The sequence below is a fragment of the Lonchura striata genome, chromosome 7 (genome assembly GCF_046129695.1).
Source record: "Lonchura striata isolate bLonStr1 chromosome 7, bLonStr1.mat, whole genome shotgun sequence".
Classification (NCBI taxonomy): domain Eukaryota; kingdom Metazoa; phylum Chordata; class Aves; order Passeriformes; family Estrildidae; genus Lonchura; species Lonchura striata.
Window position 1 is genome coordinate 19248802 of NC_134609.1, and position 20317 is coordinate 19269118.

Consider the following 20317-nt stretch of genomic DNA (forward strand, 5'->3'; position numbering starts at 1 on the left):
TTTCACAGTATGATATATCTATCATACTGAAGGAATTCAGGAAATTATAGAAATTGAAAGATGGTTTTATAAAATAATTTTTGTTTATAGTTGTGGTGTGTGTTGTGGGTTGCTAGTCATTGATTTATTTAATTTGTACTCCTGGCAGAACTCCATGTTATCCCAAAGAAAACCCGAGTCCCATCTTACAAAGCTCACTCACAGGCAGCAAGATGGGAAGGTCAGAAGGAAGACTGCAAATGTCTACTTGTAGTATTCTGCTGTCATTGTCAGCTGGTGGGACAATGTCATGCTCACCTTTCCACATTACCTCCTTCAACCAAAGCTGGAATATTTTCATGGGAACACTCCAGCCATTTAGTGAAATGCCCTGGTATTAAACTCTTAAAGAAGAAAGTGTGAGAAATGCAGAAACTCAGTGGCTTTCTTGTAAAGGAGGATGTTCTAAATTCTCTGCATGGGTCATTTTTAGGAAGTATCTGCTTTTACTTAATTCTAGTTTACCTTTACTTTATATTAACATATTTTAATACTGATGATAAAGAGTTTAACCCTGATAGCTAGTGAACAGAAAAAGAATATTTATGGCTGTTACTGATCACCTGGTGAGATGAGGGTGGAAATTTCTCAAGGTAGCCTTGCTCAGATAAGTACAAATGGAGTTTAGGCATTTGCATGGATAAAAGTCTGACAACCTTTTGGTCATCCTGCCTCAGCCTGGCAGGTCTTATCCAGATATGTTGCTTTGTCATGTTTTAAATAAAGCTAGCAAATACTGGAGAACTTGATTGTGGATCACTAACAGTTTGCAGATCATAGTGACCTAGTGGAGACAGTGTGATAATTTCTCCTGGGAAATGGTCTCATTGATGATAGACGTGTTACAGTCAGCTGTTCAAAGCGGTTTCTTTATCTGCAGGAAGGGACTGCAGCATGCAGAATGCAGTCATTTATCCTGTGCCCCTTTTTGTGTTCAAGCAGCATCACTCCTGGGTTCCTTACCTTGCAGTCTTTCCATGTTCTCACACAATATTTCTTCTCTTTCTCCAGATTCTCCACCTTTTCTGTTTTAAAACCTGGGGCAAAAATGTGCAATGTTAACTCCCAAGACTACTGTTTAACAGTGTGAACCTATACTGTCAGATAAAACAGAATTGAGCTCAGTGCTAACCTTTCCTCTAAAAAGGGATGAAGCTTGTGGGTGTGTGCTTTTAAAAAAAATTATTTATTTATTTGTAAGAAAAAAGCATATTGTTCATCTGAGCTTTAGCTGAAGTTGGAAAATTTGTGTTATTTCTTATTGCTTACTGGATTGCCATCTAGCAGCATTGCTCTGGCATCAGCAATCAGCATTTCCATTAAGCTTGCAATTTCACACTGTTGGCTCCATTTAGGTGGGAACAGTGAGTACCAGGGATGGGGGCTATATAAAGAGAGTGGAGGGTTGGAAGTGAAGTAGCCTGCTCGACTGATCCGGGGAGCGATGGCTTGTGCCAGCATGTGCTCCAGCCCTCTGACAAGCTGTTGATTCTCATTAAGAAAACAGCCTGCTTTCATGGATGTACCCTTGAGAGCGAGTCATGGGGAAAAGAGAGGACAGCTGTGGAGTGCTGGTGATGGGGAGCCTGCCAGTTGCCAGCTGCTTTTTTCCACAGAGCTGCGGTGGCTGGGAGGAGGAAGTCGGCAGTGCTTGTGGCAGCAAGAGGGAGGCTAGAGGAGTGTCCAGGCAGGTGATTGTTACAGCAGGGAGCAGGAGCTGTAGCGCGTTGACTCGTGGTGTTGACAGAGCTTTTATTGCTTCCTCTGCTCCCCTGAGAGGAGACTGCAGCATTGGTGCAAGAGTCTTTTGTTTTCGTGCTGTGGGTGATTGACAGGAAGCTGCAAGTGCTGTCCTTGAGTAATTGGTTCACTTGTCCAATGGTGCTGGGATAGTTTGTGCCTCAGGGAGTTCTGGTGTGTTAGTTAGTAATAGCAATGTAACTATTTCTCTGACAGGATTCCTATTCCTACAACTCTATCTAGAAAATACCTCTGTTGGTTCTTTCCTGTCAAACCCAATCTGTAGATTCTCATCTCCTGCTGAGTTTGTTTTGATCACTGTTCTTCTGAGTGCCTGCCAAAGCTGAATGTGGTCAGATCTGCCCCCTCTTAACACTTAGGTCATCTCAGAATGTCATATTTGAGCCTTTTGCTTCCCTAAATCTGAATTACCTTTCAGGTATAGCATTTTTCTAGAGGTGATTACTCTGTTCTGGGGTCTCAGAGCTGCACAGTGGGCTGTATGGTTATGCTAGCTTAGCCCTTGTGACTTCCAGTCAGGAACCAGGGAGTGGACTGGTCTGTGGTCATGGTATTGTCATGTTGTGGGAATATGCTTTTTTCACATTCTGTGCTGTAATTTCCCTTGTGTAAGGGAATCATGCTGAATTTTGGAATCATGAAGAACATATTATAAAGCATTGTTTGGCCTATTGGTTTTCAACAAGTGTTTGATGTTGACCATTTAGAGACAGAACATTAAGTGTAGGTGGATCTTTGATCTGGCCGGGTACAGCCAGGGCTCATGGTGTTGCTCTATTTATTCTTCCAGTGCTGTTGCAGATAGAATGCTCCTGTTTTCTCTTGTATGTTGGAAGAACTGAAGCTTAGAAAGGCCAGTGCTGCTTCCTGAAGAATATAATCCACTCTATTCTTAGTTGCAGCCTTAGTTGCACCAGGCCTTGACCAGATCTGGGCTCACCTTGTGCTACAGTGAGTAGTGTGGACCTTGTATTGGCAGTGTCTACATGTGAACAGGGTGGCTGTAGGAGGTGCAGGGTGGTTACTGTGCTGCTGTGAAGCACTTGTAGGCAGATGACTTCTCTGAAGCATGGAAGTGTTGCCCAGATGTCATAATCAGCTGTCTTCTAGTTATAGATGGGTGGGGATCCTTCTGAGGGGGTTGTGATTTGAGACACTGGAAGCAGCACATTGAATACACTGTTGGTTCAATGGTAACTTCTAGAGGGAAGAGGAAAGCCACTGTTCTTCCCTGTGTGCCTGTGTTGAAGGGTAGAAAATTGGAGATGTTTAGTAGAGCACTGGATCCTATTAATGGATGTTATACTGCAGCTGAGGAGCCCTCACATCTCTCTCCCCCTTGCTCCTTTCTTGAGGGCCATTATGTGCACCATTAGAAGATTCTTGACCTGTAAGCGCAGCAGATACAGCGACAGAGGCCTCCGTGCTGTGCTCAACCCATCTGAGCTCTCATTGATGAGTGTTTCAGGGCTTTTCTCTTCTGCTCCATTGTGCAATTACACATCAGAGCCTTCTGATGCTCCTGGCAGAGTCTGTGCTACATTCTGACTTGCCCAGGGAATAATACTGCTATTTCCTCCCTTTTCTCTTGGCCTACCTGCATGGTCCTGTTGTATTACACATGATCCAAACAGAGACCACTGAAACACAAAATAAAAAAAACAAACAACTTTATGTGAATCCAAATTCACCTGGGGCTGAATATACTTCTGTTTGAAACAAGGCTTACAGGGTGAGAAGGTAAGTCTGTTATGTGGACAGAAATAGGGGAAGGAGAGAGTGAAGGGCAACTGTAACAAGAATTACCTCCTTCTTGGTAGAAGAAAAGGAGAGATGGTGGCTGCCCACAGTCTGCTCACAGAGGACTGGCTTGAGGGAGGGCAGCAAGTAACTGAGCAGGCATTACTGCTGCTCCTTAGCAGACAGAGTGGCTACAGGAGCTGAATAGGGAAAGTGTCTTCAAAAGCAGCTGTGCAACAAAAGAGCTAAGAGGTTCTTTCACTGTAGTCAGTTTAAAAAGTAGGGAGGATATGTATGATGTCACTTTTCATCCTTTCTTTATAATAATCCTTCTGAGAGAAAATTGTCCAAGAGCCAACCTGCTATATACCACTTTTCACATACAGCCTGTCACATGGTTCTGTGTCTCCTAAGCATGCTTATCTACTTGGGTTTGAGGCTCTAAACATAGGTGTCCAAAGCTGTGTTCTCTTCTTGTTGATTTAAGAAGCATAGCCCATGTACTCAGCTCAAGTCACTTACATGAACATACTGGTGGCTGCTTGTTTAGTTACAGCCTTCTCCCTTTATTACTAAAGAAGTCCTGCTGATACTATTGTATTGTGAAATTATGGATGTTTCAAGACTCATCACAGTGGGTGTTTCAGGTCCTGCTAATGAATGCCAGGAAAGATTTCTTTAGGGAGGAAAAAAAAGGCTCTAGAGGGTACTGGGGAAATGGTGCTGTTTTCCATTTAATGTTGAAATAGATCTCATATCCAAACCATCCATTGCTGTTAAATCTTGGAGCATAATTTGGGATAAGGTGGCTGAGTCCAAGAAAGGAACACATTTGTGTCTGCCTTTGCAGCTGGGAGACTGAATTGCTCCTCTGATGGGGGGAAAAAAAAAAAGGATAATTTCCTGACTAGTGTGAGAGGGCAGCCTGCAGGTGGGGTGTGAGAGGCGAACAGTTGATTGCAGCAGGGAAAATGTGACACATCTGGTTTGGCTTCAGATTGTTTAGGAATAGAGCCATCAGTGCTCTGTTGGAGCTCAAGGGCAGAGGGATGTTCAGTCAGTTGGACTTCCCTCTAAAGGTTTATTTTGTGTGTGTAATTCTTGCTGAAGGGCGCTAGGCATATGAAGCCAGATCTGAAAGTTGCTTGTTCTGAAAACTTCAGGGCATAACTGTCCTAATTTTCAGTGCAGGGTCTGCCTTACAGACAAACTACAGAGACATGACAAAGGGGTTTCAAGGTTTCACAGTGTTTGTGGTCCTTAGAGACACTTGAGTAGAGGCTGCTGCAGAATGTGCTGGTGTGGAAATAGATTGGTTGATCCTTTAGCATCGATGTAGTGTATATCCCAGTTAGGAACACTGCAACTCTTTTGGAATGTGTGTTTCCTAACAGTTGATAAAATTTTCAGCGCAGGACACACAGTGACTGTAAACCTTTGATGGGTTAGTTCTTCTGACCAGGCTCTGAGCCCAGCACTCAGTTTCTACTTCATGTGAAGCATGTCCCTCACCTTCCTAGTTCTTAGGGAAGGAACAGCACAGATAGTTTTGAGTAGGCTATGATTCAGTGCAATTCAGGTATAAATACTGATTTCAAGCAGAGGTAATCTCTTGTCTTCTTTCTAACTGACACAAGAAAATTAAACATAGATTCATCACGATGGCTGAAACAAGTTTAGGGATAGAACAGAGAAAGTTCTCCAAGTGTTGTCGCCAGTATAGAGCAGTACAAGTGCTTCAGGGTGGTCTATGGAAGTACTGCAGTGGGCAGTTGTAGAGTGCTTGTTCTTGTAATTTGGTAGGTGCTTGTGCTCTGGACAAATACACTTGTTCTTTTAAAAATAGTTTCTCCTCATCACGGACAGCTTTCATGTTCACTGTTTTTGGATGTTCAGTGGTGGCTACTTGCCACGTTATGCCATGACTTGCTGACAAAGGCCATTCAGCAGGGCTCTTGTGGGAGAGTAAAAGGCAAAGAAATGAAGATGAGGCTTCTCATAACTTGTCATAGGAAATCCAGAGCTCTGCTACTTTGCTTCCACAGACCCAAGCTGCTGGTAATTGAACAGCAGCGCCTGGTCATGAGCTGTGGCCTGTGGACTTTGTGGCTGGGAAGGAGGTGAAACCAAGGTTGTAACTGAGATGGAGAAATGGCCAATGAGCTGCTGTGACAGAGATGCAGGGCAGCTGTCTGCAGTCCAAGGCAGTGACTGCGGGAGACTTTTTTGCTGTGGAGGTTTGGTTACCTTGGCAACCTGTTTTTAGCTGGATCTTTGCTCTGGTGGAGAGCCCATCTGTACCTGCTACTTTGTTTTGAAATGTTTATTTTGCAGGAAAATAACTGACAGGGCTATTTTCAGAGCTGTGTTATTGTGGAATCCAGGCTCTGGTTTTGGTCCCAGGAGTTTGTCTGATGATGGGGTGATGATGGTATGGAGAGTTATGTGGCTGGATTGAAAAGGTGTTAATGTATCTTCTTCATGAGGTGAGCTGCTGACATGGAAGGGAGAAATGCTATTGCTGATGGTTAATCCTGGAGTGGCTCTGAAAGATACATCACTTGCTTGTCTGGAGTTTGCAGAGAATTTTGTTCATTCCTGGTTTTCAGTTCAGCATCAGCCACCTGCTGGAAGGAAGATTAGATGGAAGTCGCTTCTGCCTGTGATGAGTAAATATCCACCTTGAGGCTGCAGGTTTCCCTTTTGGTGTGCATATACAAACTTGTGATACTCATGGTGAACTTGCAGTATTATAAAGTAGAGATTGCAGGACTGCAATTAGGAATTGGGCAGTTTTGTTCAATTCAAGATCTGACTGGTGTGTTCACATGGTTTTGCTGTAGGTTTTTTGATTTTGTCTATTGTGAATACTTTGTAATCTTGAAGAGGATGAGTATCTAAATTCTGCCCCTACCTCATTCCTGTTCCCTGTGCTTTATCTCTTCCTCTTTCATAGGCTGTACCTTAGGCTGAATGGTATTTTCTGCATTCACTGTGGAGTTCTCCCAAACCACAGTTTGTTTTCTCACCAGTTACTGGATAGTGTATGACATTTGTGTAATGGTGGGGGGGAAAATGGATTAACAAGTTCTACTTGTGCCTGTAAGAAATAGGAGTAATGCCTGGTATTGTTCTGTTGAATGAAGTTACTCATTAGTACATAATTAAGAACCTTTTTAAAAAGATGTGTACAGTATTCCAGCATTGACTTTTCAGGACTTCTTAATTCAGATGTTTTAAGTCTTGAAATGTGTTGACTTCAAAGCAGAGAGTACATTAAGAACCTCTTCTAGTCAGGCATCAGCTTGCATTCCTGAGCAGCTAGAATGCAGAAGAAACTAGTTTTCTGAAAATTTCAACAACTAGAAAAAAAAAAAAAAAGATAAGAAACTTTACATTTTATTCAAGTGCATGGAATGCAGTTGTTTATTGTAAAGTCTGTTTGATTAAAGCACTTTTAGCCAACCTTTTTGTTAATTACCACTGCTACTAACTGATACTGGGTTGTTACAGCAGGAGCTTTTGTTGTTTTATTATCTAAGACAAGTGTGAACCAGATCTGTAATCTTTACGGCACAGCCCCAGATAACGGACACAATAAAGTACTACATCCTTCTTTTTACCAGTGCAGCAGCATTGGCACAGAGCTACAGAAAAGCTGTGCTGTGGGGGTTTTCTTACCTTTTTTATTTTTTATAAGTGTGTGTATCAACAAGAGTGACAGTTTGGGGCTGACTATGCATACATCATGTTGGTGATATATGGAGCAGAAATGAGACAGTTGGATTCTCCAACCCCAGAGCTCGCTCCAGGATCTAGCAGATAGAAAAATCTTTCGCTGACTGAGTTAAGAAGAGACATACCTTGAGCCTGAGTAGATTTGATTGAGAAGTCAGTGAAGGAGAATAAATTCAGGAAGGCAAAATGTCTGTCACTTACCTGTTTGGCAGGGTATTCTAGCAACAAAAAGCACCGCCAAACCCTACATATAAATTGATATATTTCTGAGATTAATAGCTGGCATTCAGTTCAATTTACACTAGATAATGTAAATGCATCTGTATATAAACAACTTGTTGAGAATGGCTTTGATTTCTGTAGTATTTAAAAAATACTTATTTTCTCCTAGCTTTGATCAACTTGTTGAAGTTCCTCATGTCTAATGAGACTGTGTTGCTGGCCAAGCACAACATCTTCACCCTTGCTCTTATGGTGAGCATCTTTACCCTTGCACAAATTCTCTTAATTTTAACAACTTAATTGTGAATTAATATTAGGAAGGATTTGTAATGCTGAAGGGATTCCAGAAAGGATTTCTGGCCTGTTAAGGAGATGTGAAAACAATGCCATGAAGCAGAGGAATATCATTGTGGTTGATTTCACTAGGTGTTTGGAAAGGACAGTGCTTGGACTCACTATAGGGTTGGCTTATTGAAATAAAGAAGTCCATGTGAAGAAAGGCTTTTTTTAAGTTTAATTTTCCATATTTATTAATTTTTTTTTGTTCTGGGGTCTTTTGTATAAAAAATAGAAATGTGTTTCTGGCCCTAGACAAAACAGTATTTAAGCTTCTTGTCTGTCTCCTTGATACTGTAAGGAAAATCTGCTGCAACTGCAAGCTATTCCTTTGAAGGCTTTGGACACAATGTGTATTGCTTCTGTTGCAGAATAGATTTGGGATAAATGTTCCTTTTGTGACTTTTTTTCACTTGTATAGGTTGTGAACCTGTTCAACATGTTCATCACTTATGGAGACACATTTCTGCCCACTCCCAGCAGCTATGATGAGCTGTATTATGAAATCATTCGCATGCACCAGAATTTTGACAACCTTTATTCTATGGGTGAGTACCTCCTGACTCGTCAGGACTGCTGCTGCCTGGGAGTGAGGCTGATGGAAGGGGGATGTTTGTGTCAAGTGTTTCCTGTCTACCTGCTGCTGATGTGTGCTGTGCTGGGTGAAGATGTTTTGTGTACTAGGGCATGTTGGTAAATTAAGAATTGAGAGAGGGATGAACTTATTAAAAGGATACATTTTTTTTAATGTTACAAAAAAAAATACAAACAGGATCTGTGCCCCTCCCTCTGTCACTTAATACTGGAAATATAAATTTAATGTCACAATGGAGTATGTGGTATTTCATGCATTTTGTGTAGTTTTCCTCTATTACATTTGACAATTTCAAGTCAAAAAGCAGGTACATGCTGCAGAACCACCCAGCATAGAGAAACACTGTTTGCAAATAAGAATTTGGAAAAGAATTTGAGAAACTTGCAGCAAGAAGCTTGCTGTGCTAGACAAATCACATCTACTTCACTCATTGCCAAAGCAACCAAGAAAGGAGCCCTCACAAACCTGCTTTCAGTGACAAGTGAAATGCTGGACTGAAGAATGTGCCCCCTGGCAAAGCAGGGAGAAGCTGCCATCCTTCAAGAGAGAGGGAAGGGAGCCAAGTGACACCCAGCAGGGTAGAGGAGCAAAGAAAAGCAAGGAATGCATGGAGGCATAATCAGTCAGTGTTATACACTGGCATCTGCACCAGGGTAGCTGCAGCAGCACTGGTATGCTGCATACTTGAAGCTGTGAAAAAAAGAATATAGCTGTGTTCTTTATTTGCTTCATTCCAAAAGGACCTTTCTTTCCTTCACCCTCTGCTCCCTTCTCAATGTGATCACCCAACAAACCCAGGACTTAATATAAGTGTATAAGGAGAGTAAAGGTCAGATAGTTGGCCACAGCCCTCTTCTGACATGGGAGAGAGACATCCTGACCTAAATGAAAGTAGCCAACTACCCCCTGTAACTGCATGCAGAAACAAACTGCCCTTTGTTATAAATTTCCCACAGTTTTCAACTGTTACATAAAGGATGGCTTGGCCATTTTTGTGCCCTCTGAGTGCATAAGGTTTTTTGCTAACCCATTTTCTACTCCCAAGAATTGCAGCTAGTAAGATAAGGTGCTTTTACTAGGTAATATTTTTTCCAAACCCATCCCCTGTAGAAGCTGAAGGTAAGTGGAGTAGAAGAATATTGCACTAAAATACTTCCTCTGTTGGTTTGCAAAAGGCACAACTGAGCTGTTTAAACAATTTATCATATGAATGTTTGCCATCCTATGTAGAGTAAACCCTGTTGAATTGCTCTTGCAGATGCTGAATTGAATATATTACTTCCAATATTCTAGTACAGTACCTACTGTTTGACAAAACAATGTTACTCCGAGATGATACCTTTTTTCTGTAGATGACATGTAATGGTAGAATAGAAAGTGAGAAGGTAGCACTGTCTGAAGCTGATTACAGTGACCCTTCTGTCCCCTAGTCTTGGGGTATTAGCACAGATGAGAAAGCTACTCGGTCCTTTAGTTTTTCTGTTAATGTGTTTGAAACTTCCCATGTTGGGAATGGAGATGCAATCTAATTGACTTGGTTTTTTTTCTCTTTTTCTAAAACTGAACTTTATCCAGATCTGCAGGACTGAAAGCTTCTGTCCTTCAATTATAGGCATAAGTATGTAGCCACTGTGCTTAAGCATTCACTTGTAGAATCCATGTTGCTGGATGATCCTAATTTGGATGGTGAGCTGTTCCTTCACTTCTAAATTGAGGGTGAACCATTCTTGTGGAGTCTAACCTCCAGAAAACCCTGTATGTACAAATTAATAGAAAATTCCTTTTGTTCAGGCAAGATGGATATTAATCAAAACATCTGCTACAGGATCTGTTATTGTTTTGATGCTTACCAAGAGTTGTTCAAGTAACTGCCACCATAAAAACACTACATATTTTGACCTAAATAAATATTTTTGGTACTCTGGCAAAAAAGAATTGGATTCCCTAGAAGTTCTTCCTGTTGCAGAATGTTTTCAGATCTGCTCTTAAGTCTGTCAGAGACCATCTGTGCAAGAGAACACCACCCTTCTTCCTACAGGCAGCATTTTTTCTTTACGCTAGTGTGTAATTCCTCTCTGCAGCTCTAGATTAGGCATGTAAAGAAGTCCTCACTGCTGGAGAGGGTTTTAACTGCAGTTATGTAGTCCAGTTCAGATGGAACCTTGCATTAGCAGGAGCTGGAGAACAGCTGTGTGTGGAATAAGGGCTGTTCTAGGCTTGGGATGTTTCTCTGTTTCTGGGGAAAATGAACTATGTGGTAGTGAAAGCAGTTTGGAGGACCCAGGTTCTTCCATCGCCTCTGGTTCAAGTCATTATTCTGTTCTGCTCACCCCTTCTATTTATGTTTCTTAGATGGGCTTTGAAGGGAGCTTCTACCTGGATCACAGATTCTCAAAGATGACCTTTGTTTTGATGTGGTTCCTGGACTGCCATCTTGCCAAAGCAGATTTTTTTTTCCCCTATTTTGAATGATGGAATTTCCAATTCTGTGTCAGCACTGTTAACTGTCTTCTCCTTTCAGTTCTAAGGCTGTCTACCAATGCTGGTCAATGGAAAGAGCCTGCAAGCAAGGTGACCCATGCATTAGTCAATATTAGGTAAGGGGTAGAAGTTAATTACTCTTTTAAAGTTTCTCATTTCCTGTGTGACTACATTTTTATTATGACAGTTACACATTTGTTTCAATGAATGTCATTTTGAATTTGTTCTACTTGTTGGGCTAAGTTGTTGCTCTAAGGCATAAAGGAATGATCACCAGGGTTTGATTGTCTGCTAATAATTCTCTCAGCTCTTCTGTAGACTGAGTGCTTTCAAAGCATAGCACAAACTGTAATGAATTAATCCTCATATAATTCTTGGGAGAAGTTAGACAGTAGAGAACAATGCTGTGCTGGCAGAGCAGTTGTGAACCTTTTGGATTTCTGTTGTGTGATTCTATAGGAATTCCACAAAGCTATGAAGGGGACTGTAAGCCTGCTGTAATAAGCAGATTTGAGGCCTCCTAACATTGGAAGATTTTTGTGTGTTTAAAACTGATTATTTAAGGACATTTCAATGTTCTCTTAAACCTCCACTTCCTGTTCAAGGGCAGATGGGGAGAAGTTATGCTTTATTTGTAAGGCTAAGGAGTGTAAATCTAGGTATGTATTCTTTCACAATGGCAGTAATTAATTTTTCTGGCACCTGAAGCAGTACTACTGATTAAGTTGGGTACTGGGCAAGAGGACCATGGATATGATTGACTGGAAAAAGGAGGAATGTTGAGAGAGAAAATTTACTTCTTAGCTTTGGCTTGTAAACAAACCACAAAAGATAAAAGTACTTATACTGAAAAAATACCTGTATATCTCTTCCCTAGTCACCCCAGACACTTGATGTCTGTGCAACACCAAGTAGCTCAGTAATCTTGCATTATTAGTACTTGCTGTTTTCCTTACTACAAAAGACACTGTGTAAGACAAACTCTTACACAGTTGAGGGCATTTTTCAAGTCAATATACATCTTACATGTCTGTAAAACACCTTAAACGTTCCTTTACAAAGTGTGTAAGCTTGATAACATCATATATAATCCTAGACTTATCTTGCTGCTATCCTTATTTTTGGGTTTTTTAAAACAGATGTAAGTGAACATGTGTGGGTAGATAGTGCACTTGGAGTGAAGCAGCAGAACAGGTGGCTGTTGACTAATGTCACTTAATGTGACACAAAGTGCCTGCTCTGGGAATGCTCTGTATAACCAGCACGAGAAGTCTGCCCTTGGAAGAGAAAAAGCAGGTGATCACAGAGAGTTTGTGCTCACCCCTGGTTTGTGGAACCAAGATTTTGCATGGGCTTGTTTCCTGTTGGCTTTGCAACTGCTTTTTGTGAAAATCAGCATGCAGTTGAGACAAGATGCAACCAAAAAGCCAGCAAAAAATACCACTTTGTGTGTCCTATTATGATATGAACATGATCTGCCTTCAAGGACAACCTGTATCAGACGTGTTCAGAAGGTAGTGATGTCTTCTGGACTTCTGGTAGCTTTCCTCTGCTCCACCCAACTTCTCATCTATGTGGAAATTTCATGAATGACTACTTTTCATCCAGTGAAATCAGTAAAGGTCTAAATTACAGATGATTCAAGGCCTTGAGAGGGGTTAGAGTTCTGAGAAGTTAGTCTGTTTGATTTATCCCATTTCCTTGCTCTCAAAAAAGGAAGGGAGAGTTTTGTCTTCTGGTGGTAAAAACACTGTGTTTGAAGGGTTCTTTAGCTGAATAGATTGCAGAGCAGCCAGAGGAGCCCAAAGGTAATGTGCTTTTGTGGAGGCGTTTGACAGTGTGATGGTTCAAAGTGGTGACTGGGACTGAAACCTGCCTCAGCCCCCCATAATCTGGGTTTCCTGTTTGTTTGTGCCCCTTTGGTTTTTCCTTCGAGTGGTCCTAGCGTACAGTGTCTTACTGGATGCTTTTGCCATGAAGGAAATGAATTTAGAGAAATCCACACTGGATTTTTTTCCTCACCGTGCTTCATCATTCTGTGAAGTTTTTATGAGCAGTGATTACCTGCTTTTTGCTGTAACTTTGCAGTGCAAAGTCATACTTTGGTTTATATCTTGGTCTCATTACACAACCTATTTAAAAATAAATAAACATTGCAATTTCCTTATCCTAGGGCTTTTAGTGGGTTTTAGAAACGTAAAAGCATCTGCCTGTGCATGCATACAGTGGGCTTTAACAAGTGTCTTAAATCCTAGTGTACAATTTTATGTGGATTTCTGCCGGGAGAGGAGTGGTGAGTTGTTTACGATGTTTCAAGGCTGCAATGCATTTGTGTTACAGGAGTTGCTGTTGAGGAGACACTGAAACAGTCCTGCTTGTACCCCACAGTGCTGGACTGATGAGCTCTACTGATTAATTGCTTAAATAGACAGATGAGTAATGCCTAGAGACTCTTAGACATGTTCTTTTTAAACTCAGCCACAGAGAGATCCCGCTTTGTGTGTCCTACTATGGTATGAACAGTACCTTTTAGTTGGACTAAAAATTCTCCAGTAGACAGTCTGAGTTTTGTTGTTGCTGATTATTTGAATTTTGTTGTCCTTACTCCAGTCAAAAAAGCAGTCATGAATTTTCTTTTTGAATGTTAAGAGATAGGGAAGCTATTCCTGCCTTCTCTCCTTTCTACAGATAATTCATAATTTCTGTCCAACCCAAAGAAAATGAAAAATTGAAGAAGAAAGAATAATAATATCCTTATCTGTCTGAAAATCTTACATACCAAACCGGAATGAGTGATTCTGATTGCTGTCCTATCTCATAATAGTCATTATAATTTCTGTCTGTGGATTTGTCTCTGTGGTTTTCATAAATAATTGAGATATGATAGGCTGCAAGATATAGCTGCAGCACTGATGAGGTTGAAATAGGAAGGTGCAGCAGTTGGTGGTTTGAAAACTCACCTTCTCACCTATGAGGAAATAAACACATTTTGAGACAAGTTGTTTTTTTTAAACTAATGAGCCTCTTCAAGATAACATTGTGCAGATTTGCATTTAATGAGAATTTTATTAATGCAGAGTTCAAAGGGGCATTTTCTGATTGACTATTCAGTGAGAAAGGTGGCACCTGAATCCCTGAATTCTTTTAATAGACTTTCTCCTGATCAAGGTTTTTCCAAGGTGAATAAATAGATTAACTCAATGATTAATAGCAGAGTTTCTCCCTTGTCTGAAATTCAGCCCCATCATAATTTTTAAAGTAATTTTATTTTTCTAACCAAAACACTTTTAAAAAACAGAGAGTAAGTTTGTAACATGGAACTGGGTGATGGGGTTATTTTTTGGAAGTGTTTTCTGTGCTGTTGTAGCATATGCTGCAATCCTTGCTTGGGTGCTTTCATTCACTCTTCCATTTTGCAGCTACTTTTGTTCCTCTTGAGCCACCCTGTGTGATGCTTTTTGCTTGAATGGAAGGTGCTTCTTCTCCCAGGGCTGCTTTTGGGATTGTAAAGGAGAGACTGGGTATTTGGGAGGAGCACTCAGAGCATTGCATGGATGTGTATAAAATGATTATGCTTGACACCAGTCTACGTAGGAGTGAGTAAAGGAATATTTGCAATTTTAGCTAGGCCAAATTGGACTGTGCTTGTTTGTTGTAGGAACTTGTCATCCTGACCCTGAAGCTATAGCTCCTGATAAATTACCAGCACTCACAGAACTGCAAATGAAAACCTTGACAGATGAGAAGGCTCCATTCAGATATTTGTTAGAAAGTGGGTGACTGCAAACAGTCCACCTAGTACCTCCAGGATTGTTCCACCACACTGCAAGGAATTTAGCATTTGTTTAAGGAGAGGGAAGACCAAAATGCTGCTGACCTATTCATGTTGCAAGGCTTTTATGAAGGATATGTGAAAGTGGACCTGCTGATAGAGAAATGCATCTGTATTTGTGATGTAGGTGGTGACCTATGGATTACAGTCAGCTGAGACTGTGTGCAAAATATGTGTTTATATCTGTACACACACACTCTCTTCCTTCCCCCTCTGTACAGACTAATAGACATACAAACACATTTATTGCCAATATGAATCAGAGTGAAAATGGGAGAACAAGCTTAAAGCCTGTTTATGAAAAGAAATAGTCAAGAAAATCTATGTGCATATGTATTAAAATCCAGATGTCTGTATGAACATTCTAGGTATATGCTGTCATATAAATGTGAATATCCATATATGGATGTCTGTGTATATATAAATACATATATAGATATACACACATACGTACACTTAAATTATATATATTTATTCACATATAGAAGACACACAGACATGTTTCTTTTGGCAATGGGTTTATTAAAACCTTAATCTCTGAGCTGAAAATACCAAGCACCTTCTTGTTTCCAGCTTCTCCCAGATGAACCACAAAGGTTGGCTTTAGATTTTCAGGTGTTACTTCTTCCAGCAGTATGGTTGCAGTGGATGAGTCCCCTGGGACTGTGGGATCATATGGAGCTGCTCAAGGCCAGCCAGTGCACAGCAGCAGAGGGTGCTCAGGCATGCAGGTTACAGCCCACAGTGGTCTGGAGTTCATTCCCTGCAATTCTTAAAACCACCTGTGAGGACTACACTGATGGAATAACAACTCCATTGAATTGTTCACTGAGGTGTGTTTAATGGTAATGACCTCTGACATGCTGTCACTGCTAATCAGCCTGACTGAGCTCAGATCACAAGGATAGTGCAAGACGGTCACCAATTTTTTTTTTTTTAATAAGAAAAAGCAACAAGGCCCAAAGAGAAACTCATAAATGTATTTTATCAGTACTTTTAAATTGTAACACAAATTTAACAAGATTATGGGTCAAAATCTTATTAAAATGATGTAAGAAAACTTCTGAAGTGTATGTATCCAAGCTATTTGAAGAATTAGTTCATTGCAATTTTCAGGTGGTAGCATGGTAGCCTGAAAAAATTCTACTGCTGAAAATCTGAAAGCAGATTTTAGATGAGGATTCTGGCTTTGTTCTAGTTCTTTTTTAGTGATCTGTGGTCACACCTCATAGAAGTAGCAAAATTAGCAGTCCCTTCTTGTAATTTCATGTGTTTCTTGTTACATGCTTTTCTGGGCTGCATAGAGACTTTGGCACAGCAGAGCAGCTCCTGAAATGCCACAGTAGTTATAGCAGAGTTATAGTGGTTACTCAGAGTTCACCTGCTACCACTGCTTGTTTTTCACTAGACCTTGCAGTATTGTGGTAGGAAAAGTTCCTTTGCTAGGGGCAGCAGATCTGGATGTGAACAGGTTCTGGCATTATCTGGCACCTGAGCAGAGGAAGCAGGCAGATGGAAAAGGAAAAACCTTTGACCAGCAACATATTAACAGAAGAATCTAAAAAGAAGGAAAGAAACATTCCTATCTTGGGTTGCAATGTTTCATCTTTTCACAGCACTCTAACCCATGTTTCTGTTATTTTTATTAGTATTTAAGGCTTTCATCTAGTTGTGTAAGTTCATTTCTTGTACATTATCTGATTTCTTCTTGTGGCAGGAATGTTAGTTTTCAGTTATTGCTCTTTATTTACTAGCTGATTCATCTTGGTATGTTTTATAGAGCCATAGCCAATTTCATTCTGCTATAATTTTCTTTCATTCTTTCTCATTTGTGGAGTGGCTTAATTAAATCTTGTCTCTGCCACTGGCCCAAATCCAGAGAGCAAATCTGTTGGTTGAGTGGCATTGTATGACCAGTTCCACAAACACAGCAGCACAATTTGGCAAGTCAGGTACATCCCAGGTCACCTTCCTTCTTTCTGCCAGTTACTTCTGTTTCAGTCATGAAGGGACTCTGCCAACATCAAGCCTGTTTTCTCTTTAATGAACTTCTGTTTTCAGTAGGTTTTCAAAAGGATTCATTTCTTTGTTGCTTACTTCTTTCTGTGATGACTTACAGTTTCTGGAGCTGATACTAATTATAAGCAAAAATGTCTGTATGGCAAAGAATGCCTCTGTCTGAGATACTGTAGCCATGGCTTGCTTTCTTAGTGCATTTGGATGCCATTCTGCAGAGATCACTTTTGCTCTAAAATTTCATCCTGAAAGTGAACAATGCTTTTTGGATTGGGGTGGGGAGGATCTTGAAGTGATTTATTCCTAGGACAGTAGCCTCGCTTAACTGGTTTTCATAGCTTTTTCCCAAGGTCTGCAGTTGTGTCAGCAGCTTTCATCTCCTTTCCTTGTGTCTCAAAGGTAAGAGGCTGGCCTTCAAGAGGGGCCTGGGAGCAGGATCCACTTCTGTACCTCAGCTGCTCTGTAGGGTTTGCTGTGGAGGTGAGCCCTGTGTACAGAGGAGGATTGTTTGCTGGGTGGAAAGGAAACTCCTCTGCAGAGCAGCTGCTGCTTGGCAGCCTCTTCTGAAGCTCAGCAGGTATCTTAGTTCATGAGATCCTTGTAAGGTAAACATCTCGATGCAGTTTGCCCACTTGTGAGCTTTTGTCCTCCTGGACATTTTATTGGAAACATTTCTCCCTTGAAATGTGAAAGATTTGCAAAGTTAGGCAGGATCTGTAGGCTACTTACCAGTTTGGTGAGAAATGTTGCCTCCATTGCAAATGCATTAGAACCCAGATTTCATTTGTTCTTTATCAAATGCAACTGCTCTGTGAATAGGGAATTGCTGTCTGCAGATCTCTGCTGGACTCGTGAGTGCAGATTTTAGGCTTACAAGGTGGAGTTAGTTAACCTGCTAGCAATTTTTATTTTTCTGAAAGCTGTGTATACAGCCTTGGAAATCTGATGTTGGCACATAATTTCAGCTTTTGTGCTGATGAATTTGAGGTGTGAAGCTTTGGGAAAACAGTAGAGGAGAGAAGTCAGAGACTTCTCAGTGCAGTTGTGGTCTCTGGTTTGATTTATGGGAGTGACTGTGCACAGCCTGGTCTGAAGAAATGTGGCACCAGGCAAGAAATTGTTTTTTGTTTTGCTTGCCAAATACCTTTCTCTGTAGGCACATCAAAGTAGTGGAGAGTATATGTCAGCATGGGGAGTACTTCTAGTTTATTTCAGAAGGGGGTATAGTATTTATTGGTCAGAAGTTATTTTTCTATGTCATTTGCAGATATTTTGGTCTTGAATCCAGTGCTGGGCTACAGGCAAGCCTGAGCTCAGTAATGCATTAAAGCAGGTACTGCAAACCTAGGATGTAGACCTGTAAACATCTTGGGTTTTTTGTTGAAGCTCAAAATCCTGGGAGCTCTGCTGGTTCTCTCTCTGAATTGTTGCATTGTTTCCTCCTGTTGATGAGAATAATCTTCATTATTTCTCTGGTACTGTGGCTGGCGTGAGTTCAGTTCCTAATTGATAGATTTCAACCTTACAGTCAATGTCTTTGTTGGTAGCTCTATTGCAGCCAGGAAGCAACCAGATTCTTTTGGCCCCAAGAACTGGCTCTACTGGAACATGATTGAAGCACAGTTTGAAACAGCTGTTTATAGCTTGTCGAAACTTCATCCATGCTGGTTTTATTCTTTGGGTAAATATAAGGGCCTCTGATCTCTGCTGGTCTCAAATCTGGCTTTCAAGATTTGCTTCAGCGGAGAAAGAACATTAAGCAACTTTCTTCATAACCCAAACAATGTAAAAATCATTGTGAGTTTAAATAACACCTTTTTCCCTTGAAAAGTGATGTAGTATAATGCTGTTTTGCTCTTTCTTTTTAAAAGAAATCTGTTGCTCACAGCAGCAGCCAGAATTATTATTCCCCCTGAAAGTCTGGGCTGTGGGATGTGTACTTAGAGAAAAGCTTTTCAAAAGCCACTAACATGTATTTCTTATTATCTTATACTAGTGGGGGGCCTAAAATTTGGGTTTGCTCTAGGAATGTAAATGCCCTGTTCTTCTAATCTTCCTTTAGGACTAAACTGACAAAGTACCCACTCATTAAGTACATCTGCTCATTAAGGTAATGAAGTACCTACCTTATCTTGAACTGATACCCAGGATAATACATTGTTAGCATGACTGCAGCACTGCAGTCTGTTTTGGTGGGTTTTTCTCCTGGTGCACTCCAGATTGCACCAGAATCTGGAGCTCAGTTCCAAGGGAACTGTGAGAGGAAGACATCTTGTTTCTAAGACTTTGTTCTTTAAAATAAATACTCATTCCAGCTTTTAAAGTTAAAGTGTTGGGGTTTTTTAGGAGCTCTAGCCATGAAGGTAGAAAAGGTAGTCTTACCCTACGAATAGGTTGTCAAACCTGTTTGTCAAGCAAAATAAAAAACAATTTCTTGCCTGGTGTCACACTTTTTCAGATGAGGCAGTGCACAATCACTCACATAAATCAAGGCTGCAAAGGGGCTGACTTTGCAACTCCCAGGAATCTAAGGCGCTGCTTGGAGAGGTGGGGAAAAATAGAACTTGAGTGAGTGTGATTTCCACATACCAAACCCCCCCCCCACTTCCTCTGCCCTGCCTTCCTAATGTGGAATCTATGTGCTATAATATCTCTGAGTCCAGACAGAATCTCTAAGAAACCTCAGAATTTCTGGTGGCCTGTATGAAGTTGACTGCTTGGGAATCACAGAATGCAACCTTTTATTCTACTCTGTGTAGTCTCTAAATTTTTTTTGTAACCCTCGCAGCTAGAAGAAAACTCAGAAAATTATGGCATAGTGCTTGAGCAGTAGCAATTTGTTTCTTAGCTCTGAGGTCAGACTTCTGTTGCCTGTTTCAAGGGATGCTGACTGAAAGTTCAGCAATCAGAAATGCCCATGTGCTTGGCTGCTTCTCAGCACTCAAGGCCAACCAGATTAAAATAACAGCAATCTCCTGAAGAATTCATCTGGTACCCATCTGTGTTGGGTACCAGATTCTGATATCTCATCCTGGTAAGGGTTTAATTCAAGGCTATTCCTCTGGCAAAACTGCCCCAAGTGTGCTTCCTCAGCCTGTGCTGTGCTTACTTGGAGGCAGTATAAACTGACAGGGTTCCTGCCTTCTCTTCTGTGGGACCAGCCTGCATCATTCAACATGGAAAGGAGGAGACAGGGGACCTGACTCAGGATAAGACTCTGTAGGCAGGACAAAAAAGGACAAAACAATGTGTTTTTATGTGGCTCTGTTCTCAAGCCTTCATTGGATATACATCTGTGACTGGTTGTGTCAGCCTGTGGAGGATGGAGGCACAAATGGCTCTGTGCTAGGGTCAACAGGACAGTCTCTCTTAACAGCACTGACCTGTTAAACTAGTTCTTAGCTGAAATGCTATAAGTGTTCTTTATGGTTTATGTCCAGAGTCATCGGTGATCATAGATGTGATGCTTTGCAGGGTCTAAACACATGTTCTCTTGCTTGTGCTGGTATAGTGCAGGGTGGTTTTTGCAAGCTGTTCTTGCTGTTAATATCAACATA

The 20317-nt window shown here is 41.0% G+C and overlaps 1 protein-coding gene across 2 annotated transcripts in view; it reads left to right on the forward strand.

Moving 5' to 3' along the window:
* The window catches only part of ARMH3 (armadillo like helical domain containing 3), a 123273-nt gene that overhangs the window by 44135 nt on the left and 58821 nt on the right, over positions 1-20317 (forward strand). For both annotated transcript variants that reach the window (XM_021536380.2, XM_021536381.3), the window contains exons 21-23: positions 7670-7752; positions 8258-8384; positions 10953-11028. In XM_021536380.2, coding sequence (XP_021392055.1) covers positions 7670-7752; positions 8258-8384; positions 10953-11028 — 286 coding nt within the window. The remainder of the gene's footprint in view (positions 1-7669; positions 7753-8257; positions 8385-10952; positions 11029-20317) is intronic.